The following is a 24,098-nucleotide window of genomic DNA, read 5'->3' on the forward strand; positions in this document are numbered from 1 at the left end:
TGCTTCAAAATCAATTTTATTTATCACCAAGGAATTCTTTCACAGATGAATGCTTAAAATGATCACCCTCTGAAATAATACTTTATTTCTAATACTAGATAGAATTAATATTTCAGTTAAAGAAGTATTGAAATATTCACTCTAGTAACAAGGAAGGGAAAATCTGCATGCCAACAGTACCTGTAGTGAAAATGCTGTTTGAGAGTCAATTTGCAGGCATTTGGAGGGCTGGGGGATGACACAACACTGAGTAACACTTGTATGTAACACACGAAGTCAGTTGCCAGTGAAACGCAAAAGATCCAGTAATTTAAAAAAAAAAAAAAAGTAGCTACCATCTTGAAAGCTATTGGTAGCGACAGTAACAACGCAATTCTTTGCTACCCACAAATATGGTACCAATATCTAGGAAAACGTGTCTAAATTTCTGCACATCATGTCATTAACCGGAACACCACTGCAAACGCACAGATGGCAACACCACTGCAGTACAGGCCTGGAGCAGATCCTTCCAATCTGCAGAAGAACAAGGGCCAAGAGAGACAACTAAAACACTGGAGATTTCAGTCGGAAGAACGGAAAGATTTATGCATAACTGAAGTCCAGGGAGGGAGGAAAAAAGCAATAAGCAAAGACTAGTTTCAGTACATCGGAAGCCATGAGAGATTTATTGCTGAAGCAAAAGTCTGAATATGAAGTTGTACTCGGCAGGAACAAAGGTTATCGCACAGGACCACTGGAAACCAAAGCAAGACCTTTGTCAGACTAATGAACAATTTGGGAGCTGAAACCCTCAGAAAAGGTGCTCCCCTCTTAAAGAGCAACCACATCAAACCTACACCACAGGCAGAGGACAAAAGCAGCTTTTTTTTTTTTTTTTTTTTTTTTTTTTCAAAAAAAGGCAAAGTAAGAAGTATACACTAATACAGCCAGTCAACCCAGACTGCTACACCTCTGAGTACAAAGGCAGTTCTGATAGCCATTGGTAACCCCAGTATGGTTCATGCTCTGTCTGCAAGGAATTCTGCCTAAAACTGAATCTGTCTCAAAAAATCAAAATTAAAAGGGTGCATAAAATTTGCAAAAACTGCCACTTTTTGTTAATCTCTTAAAATTCTGAAAGTGATTGGGGAAAAAAAAAAAAAACAAACACCAGGTTGAAGATATAGGCAGTTTAGAAGCAAAATTTCAGAACCAGGACATACCTGAGCAGAAGTGTGAGGCCGTATCAGCCAAGACACTGAGCAGGTCTTCAAAAGGAATCAAAGTTCTACTCTTAAATGTAAAGTCATGTTTGCTAAACCATTCTTAAAGAATTTATTTTTTCAGTCCGGACAAGGCCTATGATGCAGAAAGCTGTCTGCTGTCAAGGGGGATGTACACACTTTACTAAAGTCTGACAGATTTTTAAAAAATGAATGCTCAGCATATGGATCACCAGCATACAAATAAGATTTATTATTTTTTTTTAAGTAAACTAAGTAGTTGTGGTGTGCTTTTTTTTTTTTTAAAAAAAATAGTATCTGGGATGGCTGGTTTTGATAAAGCTGGAGCCTTCTGCTAACCCACTTGGGAAAGGCGTACGTTTGGTACAAACTACAACCTGCAGCTCTGCTCTTTTACTGCTCTCCACCGGCTGGCGCAGAGAACGGGACTGGAAGGCTACATAATTGTGTGTGGATGTTCATAATGCCAAAGAGATTACGGGTGGAAGTTTCCAGATAATCCAGAAAACACAAAGGGAGCTGAAACCACATTTCTACTATCAGGAAGGCTCAAATTCTTACATGAACCAATTAATTTTTCAAATCAGAATCTGCCAGAGTAGTAACTTACCATGTCACACATGAATCACTTGCTCATGGCGTGAGGGGAAAGCAAGATCCCTGAGGCTGCAAAACCGGTAGTAATCTCTTAGCCAGCATTAAAGAAAAAAGCAGTAAGACTTAAGGACACATTAGCCACATGTGAATGAAGAGATTCATGTTCCTATTGCTTCTCTAATACGTAATTATGGCTATATAGGAGTAATGTTTAGCAATTCAAATATTTAATTAATAATGCCTTGACAGACCTATTTTAGATTTCAACAAATCACGGCACGCATCCGTTAAATGGCTGATTTCAGTGCCAGGCATAAGTACACAGTAACGTTTTGAATTTTAACAACCTATAAGCAAAAATTGTTTGCAACAAAAGGGCCTCAGGTAGTTGAATTAGACATCACCTTTAAAATCACATTGTTCTGTTGCTACAAATGAAGCCAGAGTGATCACTAAGTGCATCAAAGCTTATAAACTGGGTACGTGAGGAGGTACAACTTTCAGAAAGTTATAGGGAAAAACAGATACACACACACAAAAGAAAAAAATCAGAGATAGAGAGAGCTTTGGAAATAACAGGCCTAAGATCTTAAGTTTTAAATACTTAGTTGAAGGACAGGCTGTAGGGCAGTTTACTGCTATTTGTAGCTACCTGAAAAAGAAACATCATTCAGATGTGTTTGAACTATACAGTAATATGTTACACAAAGAATTAAATAAGTTAAATGACAAGAGTTTTTGCCATTGCCACATCAGATGCTAGCTAGCCTTGAAATCCTCTTCCCTTAGAACGCAGCTTAAGAGAATTTGAGCGTTCCAGAGGCAGGGAGAGGGGAGAACAGTTAAACTTAGACACCACTGTATTCTCTTAACGAAACAATTCTTGCTTCCAAACTGGGACTCCTGAGGACACACTGACAAGTATCTTTATTGCCTGGCACTACCAGCATAGGGAGCAATTCAAATCCAAATGAGTCTCTATGAATTATAGGTCACTGCTAAAGATGAGGCCTTTATAACTTGATAAGTAACCATTTCAATCTTTTTTTATTTAATTTTAGTCAGATAACTTATTTAACTTGAGAGGGGTGGTTGTTGGTTGTTTTGTGGGTTTTTTAAAATGTGAAATGGAACTGTCTTAACTGTGGGGTGAGCAGGGGGAAGAGGCCACCACAGAAGGGAGCTTGCTCCTAGAGATGCTCACAGTTACTGGTGGCCTCCTGGAGCCCAGTGGGTGTCCAGCTGCCCTCCACAACAGGGGACGGTTTGCCTCTCTGTTCCACGTTAACATCTGAGAGCAGAGTTTGGGGAGTGCCTTTAATGAGCGACTGCAAGGAATCCTGCGAAGGGAGGACCGATTTTGCATTCTGACTGACCTCCATTTACAAAGAACGCCTCAGGTCTACCTCAGTTTGCTACAGCTCCTCACCCCACAATGGCGTAAGGGCACCCTATGCTTTAGTGCCGGTAGAAACGTAACCATTTAGAGAGGCAGTTTAACTGAATTATTTTTTGCAGACCCAAAAATAAAACCAATCTGTTATTATGAACCTTTATTAAGCGGCTCACATTTCAGTATAAATCACACTAAAAAGATTTTTAAAAAAGATATTTACACTACAGTGCTGACACATTTAAAATGAAAAAATTGGTATAAATAAGCTCTATGGAAAAGCCTGGAATTGTCAAAAAGAATTCTGGCTCATCTTACAAAAAATATATATGTTAAATGTCAGCTCTACTCTAAAACCTACAACTCAAAATTATTTAAAGACTTCTTTATGTTAAACCTGCAGTGTTTACAGTGCATCTGGCCCTAAGTGCTTTGATACTTCACAGTTATGGACAGGCACTGAGGAATGTTACAAAGCTACATAACTATTTTCTGTAACAGATGCGAAGGCAAGTCACAAACTTGCCTCACAGAATTTATGAATCTTTACATTATTACATCATTAAGTTTAAAAAGGAATTTAAAACCATATATACAAATTTAGCACAAAAAATCATCCTCTCTTTGTCCATGCAGTTTTGGATATGATGAACTATGTTGTCTTGTATCATCTGGATGTATGTGACCTCCGGGGCACAACTTGCCTTGTAAATCCTTGTCGCCGGGTTCGAATTTAGAATCCATTTCCAACTTAAATGCTGCCAATTCAACGTGATCCAATCTAGTCTGAACATTCTGGCCCCCGACGTTATTAGGTGCCACTGTCTTTTCAGCAAGATCAACATTCATGGGTTCTTCTTTTATTCGGTGAGATGCAACAGGTTCATGTTTAATCGGCATAAATTCCTGCTGCAGATACTTTGTCTGCAGAGCATCTGAAAATTTGGTGTCTTCGGAGGTATTTTTGCTTATCGTACAAATTCTGCTGTCAGTCTGAAGTCCAATAACCGAAGACTTGGCATCTGCAGAGGTCCCTGCTTCAGCAGGACTTGTATTTTGGGAAGGTTCTTCCTCTGAATGATACAGCTTGAGCCGGATGTGCCAAGCCAAACTGCACACAGCTGAAACTGTTTTGAACTGATGCACAACATTCCTTGGGATAAAATAAATGTCATTATCGAATAACTGAATTCTGGCATATCGAATGCCTTCCCTTCGCAGTTGGTTAAGTTTTGCATCATCGACCCACTGGACACACTGGAGGAAAAGAGGGGAAAAAAAAAAAAAAGGTGAAAACTCTGATTTATGACTCGGAGGACACCTGATCAGCAGTTCACAGCATGCTCACCTGTGAGAGCGGAGGCTCATGCAAATCTAATTGCATTCGCTGAACTACCTCTAAGAAGTCTTCAGCATGAAAACAAATTACGTCTTTGGTTATACGAGGCTGCTCAGACCTACAGAAGAGTAAGAATTGCACAGTCAGAGGCTGGAACTAACACGCTGCAGAGAATAATAAAGAAAATCTGCAGGCAAGGATAAAGCAAATGATAAAAAAAACCAAACACTAAAACCAAACAATTCTAATGTAACCTACATTTTGAAGAACAATAATTGACTACAACACAACCTCATTAAGCTGGTTAAATGAATTAACCACAATTTCTTTACAAGTGGCAGTAAAAGCGGCAATGCAAGGTCGACATAACTAACTATTTTTCATGTTTATTTTTAATTGACCTCTGTCTGCCTTGACACTGAAAGACAGATGCCCCAGATACACTGGGCTTACTCTGTCAACACTCTAACATGATACGCCCATCAGGTACCTCAAAGTATGCAGCGATGCGAGCAGTACTATGGCAAACATTAGTATCCGAGCCTCAAACACCTTGTTCAGAATTAGTATTAAAGCTGAACCTACACTGAGCTGCCACAATGCTAGTAAGCAGCAAGTACTGGCATCCTCCACAAAACATCCCTTAAAAATACATTCCTATTTGTGCTCACTAGAGAGCTACAGAAGAGCAAAATCTGAATTAGGGTTTGTCTCCGTATTCAGGCTGTTAGAATTCACCTCTTGTCCCACTGCGTGTTTCCCCAAAAGAATGCACACTATTTATTGAACTCCTTGTGAGACATTATCTAGAATTAACTAACAAAAGACAAAAAGCCAAACTCGGTTCTTCAACAGAAACAGATAAAACTAAGCTCCATGTGTTTTGTTTTTGAGGGATGTTTGGTTTTTAAAAGGTTTGTTAAAAATATGGCAATATGAAGATTTTATAAATGTATATAGGATAAATGTATATAGGATAAATGTATATAGGATAAATGTATATAGGATAAATGTATATAGGATAAATGTATATAGGATAAATGTATATAGGATAAATGTATATAGGATAAATGTATATAGGATAAATGTATATAGGATAAATGTATATAGGATAAATGTATATAGGATAAATGTATATAGGATAAAGCTCACACTGGAGTGGTTTTGCAAGGAAAATTTATCAGACACAAAAAGCCTAGTTGATGACTTTCTTCCTTTGTCCTCCCAGGCCTGGCAGGAGTGCAACGCCACCTTCCACGCAGCTGGCTGCTGTGCTGTCACCGCACCGAGCCCCGTGTCCCCCTGCCTCCCCCCACGCCATGCCCTGCGTCCTGCTCTTGCCGGGGGGACACATGTCCAGATTCACGGGGGCCCGGGGCAGGAGCTGATGCAGCAAAACTGTCTGACAGCATTTCAGAATTTGTTTAATAGATGTTCAAGCACTCCTTTTTAAAAGCAAGACGATAATCAATTTTTCATATATATATATATATATATATATATGTATGGTGTTATTAACGTTGTAAAAAGCAGGCAATGATGTACAGTTTATTGGGCTTTTTAAACCAACTAGACATGTTTGTTTTATTTAGGTCATGACCTCAATAAAGCAAAAAATAACCAGTCTGAGGCTATTTTCAGGGGGGAAAAAAAAAAAATATCCCAGATCTACTACTGAAAGTATGCCAGGGAAAATTTTCAGACCACATATTTTACTTTCAGTTTTACAAAGATTAAAATGTCTCTTTGTATTTTGGTCTACATACCGCTGAAGAGAATTTAAGCAATGAAAGCAAAAAGCTTGCAGAAACACCCCTAATCAGTGGCATAAAAATATTAGCTAAATTAATCTACTTTTTATAATGCAATTATGTTTATTTTTTTTAATAATATGTATCTGCATCTGGAGTTAACAATATTTGTAAATGAAGTTAAGAATTAAAATAATTACAAATAATAATTCCATACTAAAATAACTTTAATCCAAAGCAATGTTTTCACAGAGGTGTCTACTCTATGCTTTACACATTATACGGGACAAAGTATAGTTAATGATTTAAAACCATTAGTTTTCTCAGTCCCTGTATCTATGTGTGCAACCATATGCATTACCAAATCTGTGCTGCAATTCTATGACAAAATATGACATTCCTTTTGCAAACACAACAGAGAAAAATTATTGCCAGATCATTTTTAATTCTGCATTTGCAGATTTGTTACTTAGCACAACTTTGAGATTATATTTTGCAAAACCTAAAGTTTAGGCGAGGTCTCCCCTTTCAAGCAACACAGTAGCAGGATAGTTCAGTTAGATGTCAAAAAAAACCAACCAACCCAACATTAAATCCAAACAGAACTACAGGACTTCAGAAAAGTCCATTTAAGTCCCTATTAGAGCACTGCTAGGACTATTTTTGGCACTTTTTTTTCCCTAAACCTCATTCTTCAAATGGGCTGAAGTCTTTTTGGTATAATTTTTCAAAACAGATTCAAGATTACAGGTTTTACCATCACTATTTCTGACCTAATGCATGAAGTCTGGCAATATGTAACAAATTCCTATAGTCGTATAGAAAAGCACAAACAACTTCTTGCTCTGGAACACAAACTTTAAAGCTGCTTGCTGCAGCACGCGACAGAGGGGTTTCATTTTGCCAATAACAATGCCATGAAGTGTCTTCTGCTGTCCCTGTAAAAACCCACCCAAACTTCCCACATAAAAATCTTCAAAGTTTCCATAATTTAAAATTTCACTGGCATTTCTTAAGTTCTAAAGCACGCTTAGCATCACCTACAAAAATGGCATTAAGTAACCAGCTTGATCACACCACCAGCACTTCTCAGACTTCAATGCAGTGCAGTCTTTAAAGTGTTTGCAAGCAATAACCAAAGCTCTTCTACAATTCGTAAATATTCACAGAAATTAAAATAAATAAATAAATAAATAAAAGAGATCATTATCCACTAATTTTTACCAAACATCTCAAATCAAGAGCCTGTCATATTTGGGAAAGCAAAAATTACTTTTTTAGTCTTCCAAATACTACGTGTTGTTTCCCGTTCTGTCCTCTGTCCCCAAAAGCTGCTTTTTGCCTTTCAGCAGTTCTGTTCCCATCTGTCCCGAAAGGCACCGGTTATCCTACCTAACATTAACATTCATGCCTATCAACTACTAAATAAATCCCACTTTCTTTAAATCTGCAACAACTTCTTGATGACAAAAAAAAAAAGCTTTTTTTGCACACCCAATTCATTTTTACACTAACTGAACATAAACTAACAACTCAGTTCAGGAAGTCTAGGAATTGCTTGATTTTCTCTTCAAAGAAAACGTGAATTTTATATATAAAAACGTGAATTTTTATATATTTATATATCTCCTCATTAAAACATGTGCATTTTTATTGCCATAGTGCCCTAATCAACCCTGGAATATCTCCAACTTTCAGTTTTGTTCAACTATTCAAAGAGATTTTTTTTAAAAAACCACACCCAGATTTTTCAGAATTTCCACGGATGTTGTTTCCTTTAAAATAAATCTAACCACAGGTTACAAACTATGGTAAAGCTAATATCCAAAATTATTTTAATGTGTAACATTAATTAACAATGCTTCATTATCATAAACCCTGACTACTTCTCTTCATGTAAGTACAGTGAAGTGGCTTTTCAAAATTATGAAAAAAAGTGGAAAGGGAAAGGAGAAGTTATCACTGAGGTCAAATCAAGACTGAAATACATCATTTTTATTATGTTGATCGTGTTATGTATTTTTCTCCTCTAAATATATCAATCCCAAATTTTTAATTCTGCATTAAAAGATATATTTTGGGTCCTTACACTGAAGTAAAATGCTGATACTTTTTTTTTTTCCCCAAACTGAAGTACTTTCAAGTTTGTTGAGCAGTTTTGCCTATGTTCAGATCACTTCTTCGTTTACAGTTTTTATTTTGACTAATTACATTTATTTTTCCAAGTTCAAAAAGGAGTTTTAATGGAGGTTGAACAGACACCCCTTTCCACAAGTTCCAATGTATGAGAGACGATAGTTTAGATCTGAAAAGCATGGAAAGCAAGAAAACTTATTTTTAGAATGTAAACAAACAGGTAATCATTTCCAAGGGAGGAGCATTTTGTTATGAAGGTATAAGGTGAGAAAGGGAAGTTCTCACAGACATTTACATTACTATCAATTTAAATTCTTATTAATTTCAAGAGGCATGCAAGTTTAGGGGGTGGGGTTTTGTTTTTGTTTAGTGTTTTGGTTTTTGTGTGGGTGTTTTTTTGGTTTGGGTTTTGGGGTTTTTTTTGTTTTTGTTTTTTTTACTTTGTTTGATAAAGATTTGAGTGTCTCTCACTCTGTAGATCCGATTATTTTAAATCAGTGAGAATGTCAGCTCTTGCCCTGCTGCCACTGCTCAGGCTTAATTCGCTCCAGCTTCTCAGAGAGCAAGCAGGAAGTTTAAGGCTCCAGCTATCATCAACCTGAAGAGGAAGTAAACTGCAAAACCTCAGAGCCCAAAATAAAAACACATTAACATCTGAACAACCCAGTTCTTCCCCGACGGCAATTTTTCAATTCTCTATCTTAATGAATTCATGCACCATAACACAAATTTGCATCATTTCATCCAAAGGGAATTCACTCTTCTGAATTCTGGACAGCTATAAAAAGCAAAAGGTGTTTTTAGTGTTTACGTATGCCAAGGTAACCTCCAAAACTAAGGTCATTCTCCCCAACCAAGGTCAGAAGATCCTGAAAAATGCTTCTTACATCTCAGCCAGGATGCCCATGTGATTATGGGCTTTTTATTTGGCTAAAACTTAAACAGCTTCAAATGAGATACATTTATTTCCTGAATCTCTTACAGGAATTCCAAAGACAGACACCACAAAAAATAAAAAAAAAAACCAACGCCAACCACACAGCCCTCTACAGGATTCTTCCAAGGTGATCTACCGTAAATAAATCAGGGTTATAACAGCTGTTATTTTGAAGCAAAAGCATACAAATTCTGCTCATCTCCAGACACTGCAAAGAATTGCCAGAACGTTTTCATATGCACCTCAGACAGAAACACAGGTCAGTCTGTATGCACTATTTAAAGCAAAACAAAGTGTAAGGGGGTTTTACATCTAACATTAATAGCTATCATTAAGTTGCTGTAACTGAGTTAAACTGTCACAGCAAGGCACCTTTCTAGTTCCAACCACACAGCAAAACTGTACCCAATCTAGCAGACAGAAAAACTCTTCTAGTGCATAGAGACAGAAGGAAAAAAAAAAGAGTCCAGTATCTACTAAGTCTTTATTAAATCTCTAATACTAGATTAACCTGTGCTCCTTCTACCAATTATAAATGGAAATTCAGGCAAAAATTTTCCAAACACATAGGTAAATAAGTCAATCAGCACATACCACTCTCCACAGTGCACAGCCTTCAACACTCCCACAGCAGCTGTAGTCTGGCGTTCAAAACCTTGTCCTATGTGATCTGCATGGGCTCGTGTCCGGTCTTCAAATAGCATTTCACGGGGTTCACTGGTTCGAGGTAGGTACTGCAAGTTTTTTATTTCATTGGTAGTTCTGTATAAGAAAAACAGTATTAGTGATATAGAAGTTTCTCTTAATTACTTAATTTCCACCATAGCAAAAAGCATTGTTTTTCTCCCTGCAGTGAGAACATACAGTCAAATGAGAAAAACATTAACACTTAGGACAAATTAAAAATGAACAAGCTATGCAAAAAATCAGAACACCTATGCAATTCAAAAAACCCAAGCAAACCCGAAAACACCACCACAGTGTCAGAGCCCTGAGTGCTCTAAAAGGCCCTAATGATGGAGCAGCCCCACCTACAGTCTCCACCCACAAACCCTGGCAAAGAGCCCAGGAGCTCTCTTTAAGCTCAGGCCTGGGCCTTCAGTCCTGGACTGAGCCATGCTGCTGGAGCACTGGTCTTCTCCTCAAGCCAGAGGTGTGCTGGGACACAGACTTGCTTCCCAGCTTGACCTCGGGACAGCTTTGTCATGATGGACCGGCCTAGCAATCACTGGACCTGATCCTCACTGGCAGACTTGACATCCTGGCTTGACCTCAGACCTGTTCCATCACCACACTCTTGCCTGATGGACTGGAGTCTGGGCTCAGTCTGGTCCTCAAACCCCAGGTCTGCCCTTCCTGCCTCCCACAGGCACTGTGAGACTGGGCCCTGATCAGCCCCTGGCAGGGAACTGCTGGCCTTTGCTGCTTTCTGACTGTTTCGAGACACGTTTCAATTGTCCCTGAAGTCATTCTTCATCGTTCATGTTTCTACCAAACCGCTGGGAAATGTGTATGTGTATTTAGTTCCATGTTGTAGAACTGGGAATGAGAAGCAGCAAAAAATGGTTTCTTTGGGGTTTAATGAAAGTGAACGAAACACTGCAGAGCAGGAACAGAGCCACAAGACCATTCTCGTGGCCACCTGCAGCCTACACTGTATGCCACATTTTTCCAGGAGCTGTTTATAGTCATAGGATAGCCAAGATTGGAAGGGACATCTGGAGACTGCGTAGTCCAACTTCCCCCACTCAACTAGAGCAGGTTGCTCAAGATTGTATCCAGTGAAGTTCTGCGCAACTCCAAAGACTGAGACTCCACAAGCACTCTGGGCAACCTGTCCTAGTGTTCAACCATCCATACAGTAAACTTTTTTTTTATTCCTCCTTATTTTATATGGAATTTCTTGTAATTCAGTTGTAATTACCTCTGCTTGCGTCACCTGGCAGTGCTAAGAAGAGCCCTTCTTACAACCTCCTGTCAGATGCTTATATGCATTCATATGATCCCGCTGAGCCTTCTTTTCTCAAGGGTAAATACCAGTTCTCCCATGCCCGCATTTCATGTCACCAGACCTGCTCCAGTATGCCTACGTCTGTCTTGGACTGGCAAACTCAGAACTGAACATGATACTGCAGATATGTCTTACTAGTGATGACCAGAGGGGAAGAGTCACATCTCTCAACCTGCTGGCACTGCTCTTCCTAATCCTGTCCAGGAGGCTGCTGGCCTGCTTTGCCACAAAGGCACAATGATGGCTTATGGCCAACCTGTCATCCACCAGGACCCCCAAGTCCTTCTTTGTCGGGCTGCTGTTTGGCCAGTTGGGCCTCAGCCTGTGCTGGTGCACGAGGTTAATCCTCCCAGGTGCAGGGCTTTGCACATCCCTGTGCTAACTTCATGAGGCCACTGAGAGCTGGCTCATTTCTACAGCCTCTCAAGGTCCCTCTCACTGGTGGCAGTGCAACTCTGTGGTGTGTCAACCGCTCCTTCCAGTTTTGTATCACTTGCAAACTTGCTGAGGGTGTGCTCTGCCCCATGATGTGGCCATTAATGAAGATGTTGAACAGTATTGGAACAAGGTATGAATGTCTGGGTTACTCCAGTAGCAACTGTCCTCCAGATGGACTTTGCGCTGATCACAACCCTTTGAGCACAGCAGTTAAGCCACTTCTTGAACCACTTTCACGGACCATCAGTCTAGTTTGTCCTTCATTAATTTGTCTATTAGGATGTTATGGGAGACAGGTGTCCAGCATGGAAAGCCTTGCTAAATGTAAGATAAATAACACCCCTGGCACTCCTCTCATGCTGTGAGCCAGTCATTTTGTTGCAGAATGTTATCAGGTGGATAAGGCATGATTTCCCCTTTGTAAATCAATACTAGCTACTCCCAACGATCATCTTGTCCCTCGTGTTTGAAATGGCATCCTTCGCAGGATGAAGGTGATGCTGACTGGCCTGCAGGTCCCCAGGGCCTGCTTCTTACCCCTTCTAAATGATTGGATTGACATTTGATCTCCTCCAGTCCTCAGGAACCTTTGCTAACTGCCATGACCTTTCAAAGACCATCATGGCATGGCAATGATACTGGCCAGCTCCCACAGCACTTGTGGGTACATCCCATCAGGTCCCATGGGCTTGTGCCTGTCTAATCTGAACATCTGATATGTTCCTTAACCCATTAACCCAGTTCTCCTCCACTGAAGGCAAGTAGTCCTTGCTCCAGACATTCCTACTGTCTCTGGGACCTGGAATTCCTGAAGGTAAATCTCAACAGTAAAAACAAGGACAAAGAAAGCATTGAGTATCTTGGCCTTTTCTGTGCCCTTTGTCTCCAGGCCCTTTGCCCCATTCAGTAGACATCTTACATTTTCCCTAATCTTTCTTTTGCTGTTCATATGCCTGCAGAAGTCCTTGTTGCCCTTCACATTCCTTGCCAAATGCAACTCCAGACGGTCTTTGGCTTTAACTGAATCCCCTTCGTGGTTGGACAGTGTCTCTATACTCCTTCTGAGCTACCTGACCCTGCTTCTACTTCTTGTATGCTCCCTTTTTATGTTTGAATTTTGAACAAGAGAACTCCAAAGACATAATTTCTCATAACGCATAATATTCAAGTTCTGCAGAGGACACCTCTACTCTTAAGCTGGTACTTATACCCAGTACCACAGCAAAGCTTAAAGATGCCATTCAATGTTAGAGGTGTTACCTTTCAGATGAGAGAAGCCTTTGCCCCTTGAGGTCTTTAAACACCCACTCACATTAATTCCAGTCTCATTGCATACTTCAGTAGTTTTATGCCTAGTCACATTACCTTCCACTTTTCACCTTAAATTCCTACTAAAGCTCCAAAAAGGACCAGAGGACCAGCACCTTACTCGGCCAGATAATAAACAATTTTTTAAAAAATCCACATCCTTACAAAACAAAGCAACTAAAAGTATATTTTGAGATGAAGATTTACTGAAATTTATACTAAGATATAGTATCAACCAGTAAAACGTTTGGGATAAAATGAATTTGTAGAGAAGGAACACTAATTAAACATTTATAAAGCACAATAATTCAACATACCTCTTCCTTTTGAAAGGTGACTTTGGCATGTCAGCCACAGGGATCATCTGTTCTCCCGGACGTACCCACATAATGGGACCATCATCACTGTCTTTACGACTCTCTAATTTTAAACTAGAAAGTGTTCCCCATGGCAGTGTACACTAATGGGAAATACAAGCCACAATTTTGAAGTGAGTTACTTTAAAAGCTTTTTAAAAGCAGCCTTTATCTGTCACGATGAAAACATTTATTAGACCACTCAATTATCTAAGCAAGTATCACATACTCTCACTTTATAATATAACAGTACTAGACAGTATATCGTTCCCCTTCTCCCAGCCCATTCCCTTCTGTCCTTACTTTTAAGAAGGGTGATTCTTCCAACATATCAAGGAATTCAGGGAAGTAATCCCCCACTTCCTCATCAACTGCTCCAACCAGGCTGATCTGTCTCATTGGGCCAGCTCTATACGTACCATGTGAGTATGTTCTTTTTACCTACAAGTAGAATATGACAGCAAAAGTTATACCGAGTCCGCTACCGCTCAAATTCTACATTCAATAAACAATTTTAATCTCTATGCTTATGTTTTCTGATTGATATAAGTATACTGAAGATTGTAGGATTAAAGATTATTATGAAATCAATCACTATGAACTCATCACCAAAGACAGAAGCTCTTATTAAAGATACATGACAACTTGTATTATATTTAAAGTCTGAAGGTAAGACTGAGTAACTACTTATTGCCTTTCAACAAAATAACATTCCAAAGTAGTAACTGTGGGAAGCTATTTAACATATATTCTGCTCAATAACTAGTAAATAAGGATTCTTACCTGGATTACTCAAGTCTAATTGAATTTTTACCTTTTTCCTGTAACAGTGAGGCAGAATCCCGAGTTACAACTAATTAAACTCTAAGCATTTCCTCTGATAACCATCCTCTCCCGTATGGCCTCTGTCTGTGTGACCACATTAACTGGAGCTAATTATCACAGTGAAGACAAGGCTTGTAAAGAGTGAGTAAAGCAAGAGAGAACGACAGTTATTCTTTCATTTTTGTTGTGCTGAGACATCTTGTGCTCCCTTAAAACTTAAAGGGCTGTATCATTCTCCTCTCATGAAAAACCTTTTATTTTTATCTTGAACAGAAACACATATTGTTATAAGTTGTTTTTTTTAAATAATCTGATCTGTCGTGTTACATCAACAAAATACTTAGGCATGAGATTGATGAGGATCACTTCCCCTTAAGCTTCCGATCTCCTGTTTAACAGACTGAAAGACACAGTGGTATTATTAGATGAAATATGACCAGATCAGAACAGAGGGAAGAGCAGATGGATTACTGCACAAACCATACTCTTGCACTGCATCTCTAGACCTTCTGCATCCGAAGCAAGAAAAGAAGAAAAGGTGCAAGAAAAACAGCTAATGAAGTACTGCTTAGCTATGGGACTCACCCAAACAGACAATTAAAATTCTTAGTAATTATGGCATTGCAGAGGAAAATTAGCAGCAGTTCCTGAAAACAGGACTAAACCATACAACGTGGAACAATACTGTGTCCTTCTTTGAAGCTAGACTGATGTAACCAGATGCATTCCAGAAATGCAGAACCCAATACTCTTCTTCAGATCATCTCAGTCATCCACGCACCCAGGAAATGGGAGGACTGACTAAAAGTAGCAGTTTACAAAATGTCTGAGCTAACGTAATGGCAAGCCAACACAGCCATACTGAAAAGAGCAGTATTGCTAGGAAATAGTATTCCCATATTCCCCAAATCCTTAGTCACACATTCCTGTAACTCTTTTTGCATTGACAATTGGTGATTTTGTGATAATACATCAGAAAACATTACTTTCTGCTGAATCTGCATCAGTTCAGTCCACATCTGTATCTGCACTGGCACAAAGCATCAGGAGCTCACACAACTAAAGCACTGGGACAAGGAAGGGACACTTGCTTGTCATTATTGGCTTACTGGATAGACCAATGCCAAAGTACCCTAAAACCACTTTCTGAAGCTACAGATAGTCATAAATCTGTTACTCACAGCTTACTGGTAAACCTAACGCACAAAAGGATGTTTCTTCCACTGGCATAAGTAGCTTAGTATTCCACTCTTCCAGGCCAGGATAATTAAGCTGCTGTTTTCATCCACACCCCTGATTAATGGGAACCTTTTTTGGTTTTTTGTTTGTTTGTTTGTTTTCCTTTTTCCTTGCTTCCTTTTGCTACCACTACCATTCTCCCATATAACACGTGATAGGACAAGAGGAAATGGCCTCAAATTGTTGCACAGGAGGTTTAGATTGGACATTAGGAAATATTTCTTCACCGAAAGGGTTCGTAAGCATTGGAACAGGCTGCTGGGGGAAGCGGTTGAGTCACCACCCCTGGCGGTATTTAAAAGATGTGTAGATGTGGCACTTAAGGAAATGGTTTAGTGGCAACTTGGCAGTGCTAGGTTAATGCTTGGGCTCAGTGATCTGAAACGTCTTTCCAACCTAAATGACTCTATGATTCACATAGCATATGATAAACCAGTGGAACTACTCCAACTGAAAACTCTACAATTTTCTCAAAAATTACAAACTGAAGTGAAGTTAGGAGAGGCTGTGAAATTTTTAGTCAATCAACTCACCTCTCTGGCTTATATACCCATTGGGTGCTGGCAGTGAAACACAAAGTCAAAGTGTTCATAATCCTTGCTTAAGGTGGATCAATTGAGAAAATTCTTATAGATTTCCAAAAAGACAGTATCACTGAAAATTAGAACTGAAAGATCAACTCAACTTTAAGCATTATTTGTCCATCCCAATTCACTCCTAGCTCTCCTGATCCATTATGTTCCCCTCATTCACCATGTACAACAGACTTCTTTTCAAGATCCAGCTTGGGAGAGGTGAAATACCAAAAATAATGCTAAGATAATGTCAAAGTTGAAAATGATGAGCGGTTTCTTCTGGGACCATATTCAGAATCATATCATTGCAAATAAACACTCAAACATTTCATTCTGTGTAAGAACTCTGTGGTGTGCTAAGCCCAGGCAGCAGCTAAGTACCTTATAGCCCCTTGCTCACTCACCCCCCCGCAACGGTGAGAGACATGGGAGAGAACAGAAAATGCAAGGAAACGCATGGGTCCAGAGAATGACCGTTTAATAAGCAAGGAAAAGAGAAAAGTGAAGAAGAAAGGAAAAAACACCAAGTGGTGTTTTCCACCACTCGCTACCTCCCACAAGCAGGTCAGTGCCCAGCCACTGGCGGAGCAATAGCTTACTTTCCAGACTAACACCTGCCCCAGCCCCCTCAGTTTTTTATTGCTGAGCATGATGTTACATGGTGTGGAATATCTCTGCAGTCAACTTGGTTCAGCTGCCCCAGCCATGTCCCCGCTCAACTGTTTGCCCACCCCAGCCTACTCACCAGGGGGTCCAGAACGGGTATAAAAAGAGAAAGCCTTGATACTGTGCTCATCAATAGCCAAAACAACAGTGTGTTGTCAACAGTTTTAGTCACAAATTCAAAATGCAGCCCCATAATTGGCTGCTATGAAGAAAATTAGCTCTAACCTATCCAGACCAAGTATAAACAGAAAATAAATCCATGCTGGTGATGAAAGGGGAAGATCTGATCTTTTTCCCTTCTTTGGTCTTCTGAAGGTGGACAGGGAGCTAGTTTAGGGAACTGATCCGATTCTAATCCACAAATTACTTGAAGGATTTTACATTTTTTTTAAGAAAGTTACATAATTAAGAATTAAATAAAGACATAGGCCTTTAAAGACTAACGCCTGCCCAGAAAGAACAATCTGGAAGAGGCAGCAGCTGTTGGCAGTGAAGAGTGACCCCTATCTCATCTCTTCCCTGGACTAGGTTATAGAATCCTAAACTCTAGGCACAGGTCAGGGGTTGCTATTTAAATGACACTACCCTAGATTAGGCTAAAGAAACAGAAAAACATATATAAAAAGGTAAGATCACTCCTCACAAACAAAATTAATTTTCACTCACTCCAAAATCAGATTGCTACTAAGTAACAATTGAAAACACTAAAAACCTTCCATTGATGTTTGACCAATGGCAAAAGTAAAATTAATCCCCTTAAAGGCAACAATAAAATCAATAGTATCTGTGGTATATTAGATAACAGCAACGTTTTCCTTTCCTGTTACTGTCAGTATCCTTTTGGTGGTTTGTTCGTAGGAAGAGAAAAAGATTCCTCCATATATTTCTAAACTCACAAAAAACAATGCTGATGTACTAAAACCAGCACTTCTTCATTGAATTCTATACGTTAAATCATGTACTGACCACAAGTCAATTATTAACATTTTATAAGGTAATCTTCCTGAATGCAGTTTTACAGGTTACACTGTGACTGTGTTTTTAGAATGTTACAAATCTGCTCAAATAAATAGCTGGAACAATCTAAATCCAGAGTAAAAGAAGGAATCAATGATATGCAGTTCTTCTAGCATGTGGCCAACAGGATAAGACTCAATACACACACAGAAAAAAAAAAACCAAACAACTAAATGCAGTTTGATACAATGGACTGGTAAAATAGATAGAAATATGTAACTGAATAAATGTGACATAGCCTAACTTCTTTCTCCTCTTGTGGCTTAAATTTGAAGTATGTACCTTAAAAACACACAAAAGGAGGCAGTGTCATTCTCTTCAATCAAGGTAATGGAAAATTATGACAGTAAAAACACCACTGAATTCAGAACTAGTAAAACTTGAGAATTATCTGCTTATGTGACTTGTATGGCATCAACTGATTTTTTTTAGTGTAACTTGCTCAATTTTAAGTAAGGAGTTCTAAAAAGCAAATAATTTGGCATAAGTGTCTTGGTGTCTAAAAGAAACTGAAGACTAAATCTGAATATATATACACACACACAATACCAACAACAATATATTTGAGCATTTTCATCCTACAAATAGGAAACACTTTAGACACTGTATGTTAAAGAAGTTTCCATTTTCTGCCTGAAAAAGCCACAAACTGGAAGGAACAGTCCAGAGAAACCAAGCATTTAAAAAATTAATTTAAAAAAAAATGTAAACTGGGGCAAGTCACAACTGAATTCCTATTCTTAATATAGTACAGTTTGTTGTTGTTTCTTTTTTCAGTTGAAGTTCTAACATTCTCCTATGAGAATTTTAAAGGTTTAAATTTGTTTCAGTTGTTCAGCTTTAAAGCCAGGAAGTCTGGAAAAGCCATCCTCATAGAACAAAACCAAAAAAATCCAAACCCACCGAACCCAAAATAATTTCAAGAAACCCACAAAGAAAGCTCCACCAAAGACCAACAAAAAACCCCAAAAACATTAAATCACCATAAAAATATGCTGGGAGATCAGAGGGAATAGTGGGTTTCCATTTCACTACCCAAGTGCACAAGCAATGGACTTACACATTTGTATTTCAGAAACGAAAACATCCAGCTTCACATTTGCTGTTTACTCCTCTAAATCTGTTCTCTCAAACACTATAGTCATCAAGAGGCAATGTAGCGTTCTTTTTTATTTGGTACCTTTTCAAAAAGAGCCCAAAAGGCTTTCTGCTCCTTGCCAACTCTTTTCAAATCCTTAAAAGCTTATGTATATTTTCAGTTCCAAATAGGAACTGATACCGAATCATCAAAATTTCACTCAACAAATATTCACCAGAATTGCTGAGTTTAAAAATACTTGCAAGTCTACTTGGTTACTTTTTTTTTTTTTTTTTTTACTGTTAAACCGTATGTACTTCATACTACTTTATTTTTGGTTTGTTGGGGTTTTTGTGTTTTTTTTGGTTTTGGTGGTTTTTTTGGTGGGGTGGGTGTTTTGGGGTATCACTTCACATGGTCCACCCTGCAGCTGAAATCCTCAAATAATGTGACAGATGGACAGACATTTTTAAAAGCAAGATGACATATTATTCTTAATTCCCTTGCCACAATAACAGTGAAGCAGTTAATTAAGAATTAAAAAAAAAAATAATGTTTTAAGACTAGCATCAATTAGATACCTTAATGGAAAACGATCTTGTGAAAGCAAAGCAGCTATTACGCTCTTGTAGCTCAGGAAGATCTATGACAAGGCTCAGTCTCAGATCCTGTACCAGCTGCCAGTACAAACCTCTAGCCTTTTGTTTAGGTTTGTTTTTTCTTAATACAGAATATGTGACCCAAAAGAGCAACATACGACTGTCATTTCTCATTTATTGGCTGAAACTGTCAAGAAGCAATCTGGAAAGGTAACTATTTTCTAAGTGGAAAACAGAAAATCTGCAACACATACTTATTTAATGTCATTCCACGTGAACTGATTCTTTGTTCAATGTTCTTCAGTAAGCGAAAAAACTTTTTGCTTAGAAGACAATAGGCTGCCATCATCTATCAAAAAAGTCTCTTACACAGTCTTACAGATTATTTGATAGAAGAAGAACTGGGTAATACATACAGTTTAACAGAGCTAAAATTCAATTTTTCATCATCCAGAAGGATGAAAAAGAAAAAAAAAAAAATAAAGAGACCAGCAAGCAGTTGCTAAAAACCATTACTACTTTTTAATAACTAACGAAACATTCAGAGTGCTTAAAAGCAAGAAGAGAATTCTATTGAAAGCAAAATTCTACTGAAAGCTACTAAACACGAATGAAGAGAAACATAGTTCCAATATAAAGAATTCTCTCCAGAATACAAGAAAACACCACAATATATGGAAAGAGACACTGTACAAATCTTTAATGATAAGAAAATGAAACACTAACCAATTATTTCAGATTTTCTTTAAAGAAAAATATTTCAGCAATTCTCCTCAAATACTAGAAGAATGAGTATTTTCAAGCAGGATTTCACAAATTAGAAAAGAAGTAAGCAGCAAAAACCTCTCTGCAAAAGATAAACTTTTAAGAGCTAAACAAGGAGGAGGGCAAAGAGAAGATAATATTAAAAGGTGCTAAAAGAGAACTGGAATGAAAAGCTCTGTGCGCAGAACTTCAACAAGTCAGGACAACCGCTCATTTGAAAAGTCACAACACAAACATGAACTATTGTTACCATTGCCTTTCTTCCTCTAAAATACTTACGTTACTTTTTATACTATCTGAATATCCAGTGTCCCTCACAGTTAACATCCACAACATGGAATAAGTTTCTTCAGACTGGTAAAAAAACCAACAAAAAATATTTCTATGAAGAAGCAAACTGCCTGCTGCTATGGCATGGGGCTGATTGTGTAGTCCCACACCCATCCTTGAGCTATTGCTGTGATGGCAAACTAATATAATTTGCTAACTCAGAAATAAAACCAATGACTCGGGAATCAGTTTTCTGCTGGATTAATAAAATGAACTGGCTCACCAGTTCAAGAAGCATCACAGCTTGGCACGAGAACACACACCTGGGAGGAAAGCAGCAAGGAGGACATTGTCTTTTAGCAGCAACATGTGCTGGATGGCTCTGACAATTTGTCTCATTGCATACTGAGCAGCGTAAAATACAAGCGACTTTTCCTAAACTGAGTAGGCCCAATGATGAGTATCCTCACATACTCTGCAGTAGGAAGGTAGTAAGCTAAAAAGAAACAAAGCTTTAATAAATCATCAAGAACTCAAGGCACAAAACAGATTCTTCAAAGCTGGAAGATAAACATACCATCTTAAAGAAACAGGTGTCAAGAGAAGCAAGACAGAGAAGAGTTAGAGACAATTTACCTTAATTTCAATTTCCAGAAAAAGCAGTTAGTGGATACACCTGTCTGACCCACCCAGAAAATAAGATGGTAAAAGCTAATAGATATGGGCATGTCAAAAAAACAAACAAACAAACAACAAACAAACAACAAAAAAACCCCAATCAAGCCAAACTAACCTTTCTTTTTTTGACAGGATAGGCTTTTTTTCAGAGGACCAGTACACACCTTGACATTTGACATTTGCATTATGTTCCCAAAACTACTACAGAAACATGGTCTAGTAACAGCAAACGGTGGGCAGTTTTAAATTTGTCTGTGTTCACATAACTGTCAATATGAAAGGACCAATTTTGTGGCACGCAGCAAGGATCTTTCCTTTGAACACAAGGTGTGCTTATTAAACCTGCAGGTAACAAAGCTGCAAGCCTACTACAGAAAAACCAACAAGGTCTTTGATAAAACTGGAAAAGGGATCTGAGTACACAGGATATAGTTCAATTTGAATAAAAGCGAAGAACTACATTCAGATATATAATTAATTTAACTGCATAAACATGAAAAGGGAAGTAACTCGCTTAACAGGAACTGCTGCTACAGCAGATCACAAACTGCTCTGAAAAAGGCAGGAATAGATACGAAGAGCAATAACATGCAAGATGCTTGATGCAATCTTCTCATATTATTTGACAATACACCAGGCAGACGCTATCCATTTTCAGTACTGTATTTTAATAAAAATAAGGATGACTGAAGAGAGCATGAGGGGGGAGCAGTAAGACCAATAAGGGTATAACGTGTAATGGCAGACTGAAATAACTCAAATTACTTCATGTAGGGAAGGGGGCGGGGAAGAGCCCTTGAGCAATGTTCAAATACAGAGAAAAACATAAACTGTTTGCCTTGTCCACTGAAGACCAGAATAAAAGGACTGGCAGGAGTCCAATAAGATTAAGACAAACAAGAAAAAAAGCCTGTTAACGGATTGCTTTGGGAAGTGTGGAATCACTTAGAGATCTCCAGCAAACACATCAGACAAGCATTTGTCAGATGGAGCTTAAAAATTAGTCACTCATGCCTTGAAGCACAGGAATTGTTTGGCATTGCTCAGCATTTAACTTCACCTGCGCTAAGAAGGTGCCTCTGGGGGAAGACTGAAGCACAGTAAAGTTAATCCACTACGCACTGTTATAGTTAAACACAAAGCATGCACTTTGGTGTTTCAGCAAGGCAATAAGAATTTAGGCTTGGCCAGCATGAGGACACAGTAACGTCTTGAAAGTATTAGAGGCATTTGCCTCACCAGCACTAAATAGCTTAACTGAAGTGATGCAAGCTGCAAATAGGTGGCAAAAGCTGATTATTTACATTCTTTGAAATCTTCAGAGGAGCCTGACAAGTGAGATTCAGAGCTGTCAGGTAACTGATGCAGCTGTTGCTACCTACACAAACAATGGAGCCCAGGGATATACACACAGCAGACAGTTTTCCACCACCTGAAAAAGAGTGACTTACTGGCTACAAGGACGCCCAGACTAATTCCATTTTGCCCAATTATAGAAACAGTCTGAATAAGCCTTACAGACAGTTCACAGAAACAGAGCTGTTCCACTAACCTAAAAAATTAAGAATTAAGGACTACTTAAACACAGGCCCAAGGTAGGTGATGACAAACTCCCCAATTCCCCGCCCCCCAAAATTTAAAAGCTAATTCTGATGAGACAGAACCAGTTACAACACAAAGTCTCCTGTGCCTGCTCTAACTAATCTCAAAAGCTTCTGCCCACTTTTAATCATAAGTGAAAACTGTATTACTTCTGTCTGACACATGTATGATGGGACGTGGAGAGGAGTTCATTTTCAACTCTACAATTGTGGAAAATTAAGTAAATTACTCAACAGATGCAGACTTTCCATTAGACTTAGGAAGACTCCAACAGTTTTGATCTCGCCAACAGAATTTACTGTGGAATCTGCCTCTTTCCATAGAGCTCAGTGACTTTAAAATATGCATTAGTTAAAACCAAGAAAATTCATCTGCCGCAAAACAGGAGGTGGAAACTTATTGAGTAGTACTGAAAGAACCAACTTGAGAAATAAAAACTCTGATAAAATACTCTATAATACTTTCCATTTCAGGCTTAGCTCATCTGTCATTTTGATTATTTTTTTAATACTTTTTTAGATCTTTTAAAATATTTACATTTGTCATAGACTGATTACATGTGCTACAATGAGTTCTCAAAATCAAGCAAAAAAACCTCATGTACTAAAGTGAGCCTCATTTCAGTGTTTTAGATAAGATTAGCAAAGCAATACCGAAGTGTCTTAAAACTAAGGAAGGTAGAGGTACTCAAAGCAGACTTGATAAAACTAAGCTCCTACTTAAACATCAGCAAGTGATCGCCTCTCAACTGAGACTACGCAACATCTGCTGGACATCACTCAGGCAGCTCAGGACAACAGGGAACAGAGCAGCACAGAGCTTTTCCAACGTAGGAACTGAAAACTACATTTAAAGTGTCATTGAAATATTCTGCAACCGCACATTAGAATCCCTTTAGAACTCAACGAGGCAGGAGAATATAATCAATCTGCACAAAACATAGCAAATTATGCAATCATTTAGTACCTTTTATAAAGATAGACAGAGGTAGAAAATGGAAAAAGAGAGGTAACTAACAAATCAGAAATTTACACACAAAAAAACCCCACAGCTGAAGGCTAAAACCACAAAATGTACAACTCTCAGATTCAAAAAGCTCCTGGCACATCCCTGGGGGACGAGCACTCTGACACAGGATCGCTATGGCTACTAGACTCTCATACTCCTTCCTAGACATCTTTGATACTGGCCCCAGTCAGAAAGGAGAACACTAAGCTAACAACCTTTCAAATCTAGCAGATCACCTGAGTAAGACAAAATAAGCAGCCAGAATAAGACAAAAAACCAAGACA

General features: G+C 38.6%; 1 protein-coding gene across 3 annotated transcripts in view; it reads right to left on the minus strand.

Moving 5' to 3' along the window:
- The window catches only part of RSBN1L (round spermatid basic protein 1 like), a 55,590-nt gene continuing 31,492 nt past the window's right edge, over positions 1–24,098 (minus strand). For all 3 annotated transcript variants that reach the window (XM_074600163.1, XM_074601052.1, XM_074599291.1), the window contains 5 exons: positions 13,796–13,933; positions 13,454–13,596; positions 9,974–10,141; positions 4,565–4,673; positions 1–4,473 (listed from right to left, as the gene is read on the minus strand). In XM_074600163.1, coding sequence (XP_074456264.1) covers positions 3,817–4,473; positions 4,565–4,673; positions 9,974–10,141; positions 13,454–13,596; positions 13,796–13,933 — 1,215 coding nt within the window. In that variant the 3' untranslated portion in view covers positions 1–3,816. The remainder of the gene's footprint in view (positions 4,474–4,564; positions 4,674–9,973; positions 10,142–13,453; positions 13,597–13,795; positions 13,934–24,098) is intronic.

The sequence above is a fragment of the Larus michahellis genome, chromosome 1 (assembly GCF_964199755.1).
Source record: "Larus michahellis chromosome 1, bLarMic1.1, whole genome shotgun sequence".
In the NCBI taxonomy this organism is placed as follows: domain Eukaryota; kingdom Metazoa; phylum Chordata; class Aves; order Charadriiformes; family Laridae; genus Larus; species Larus michahellis.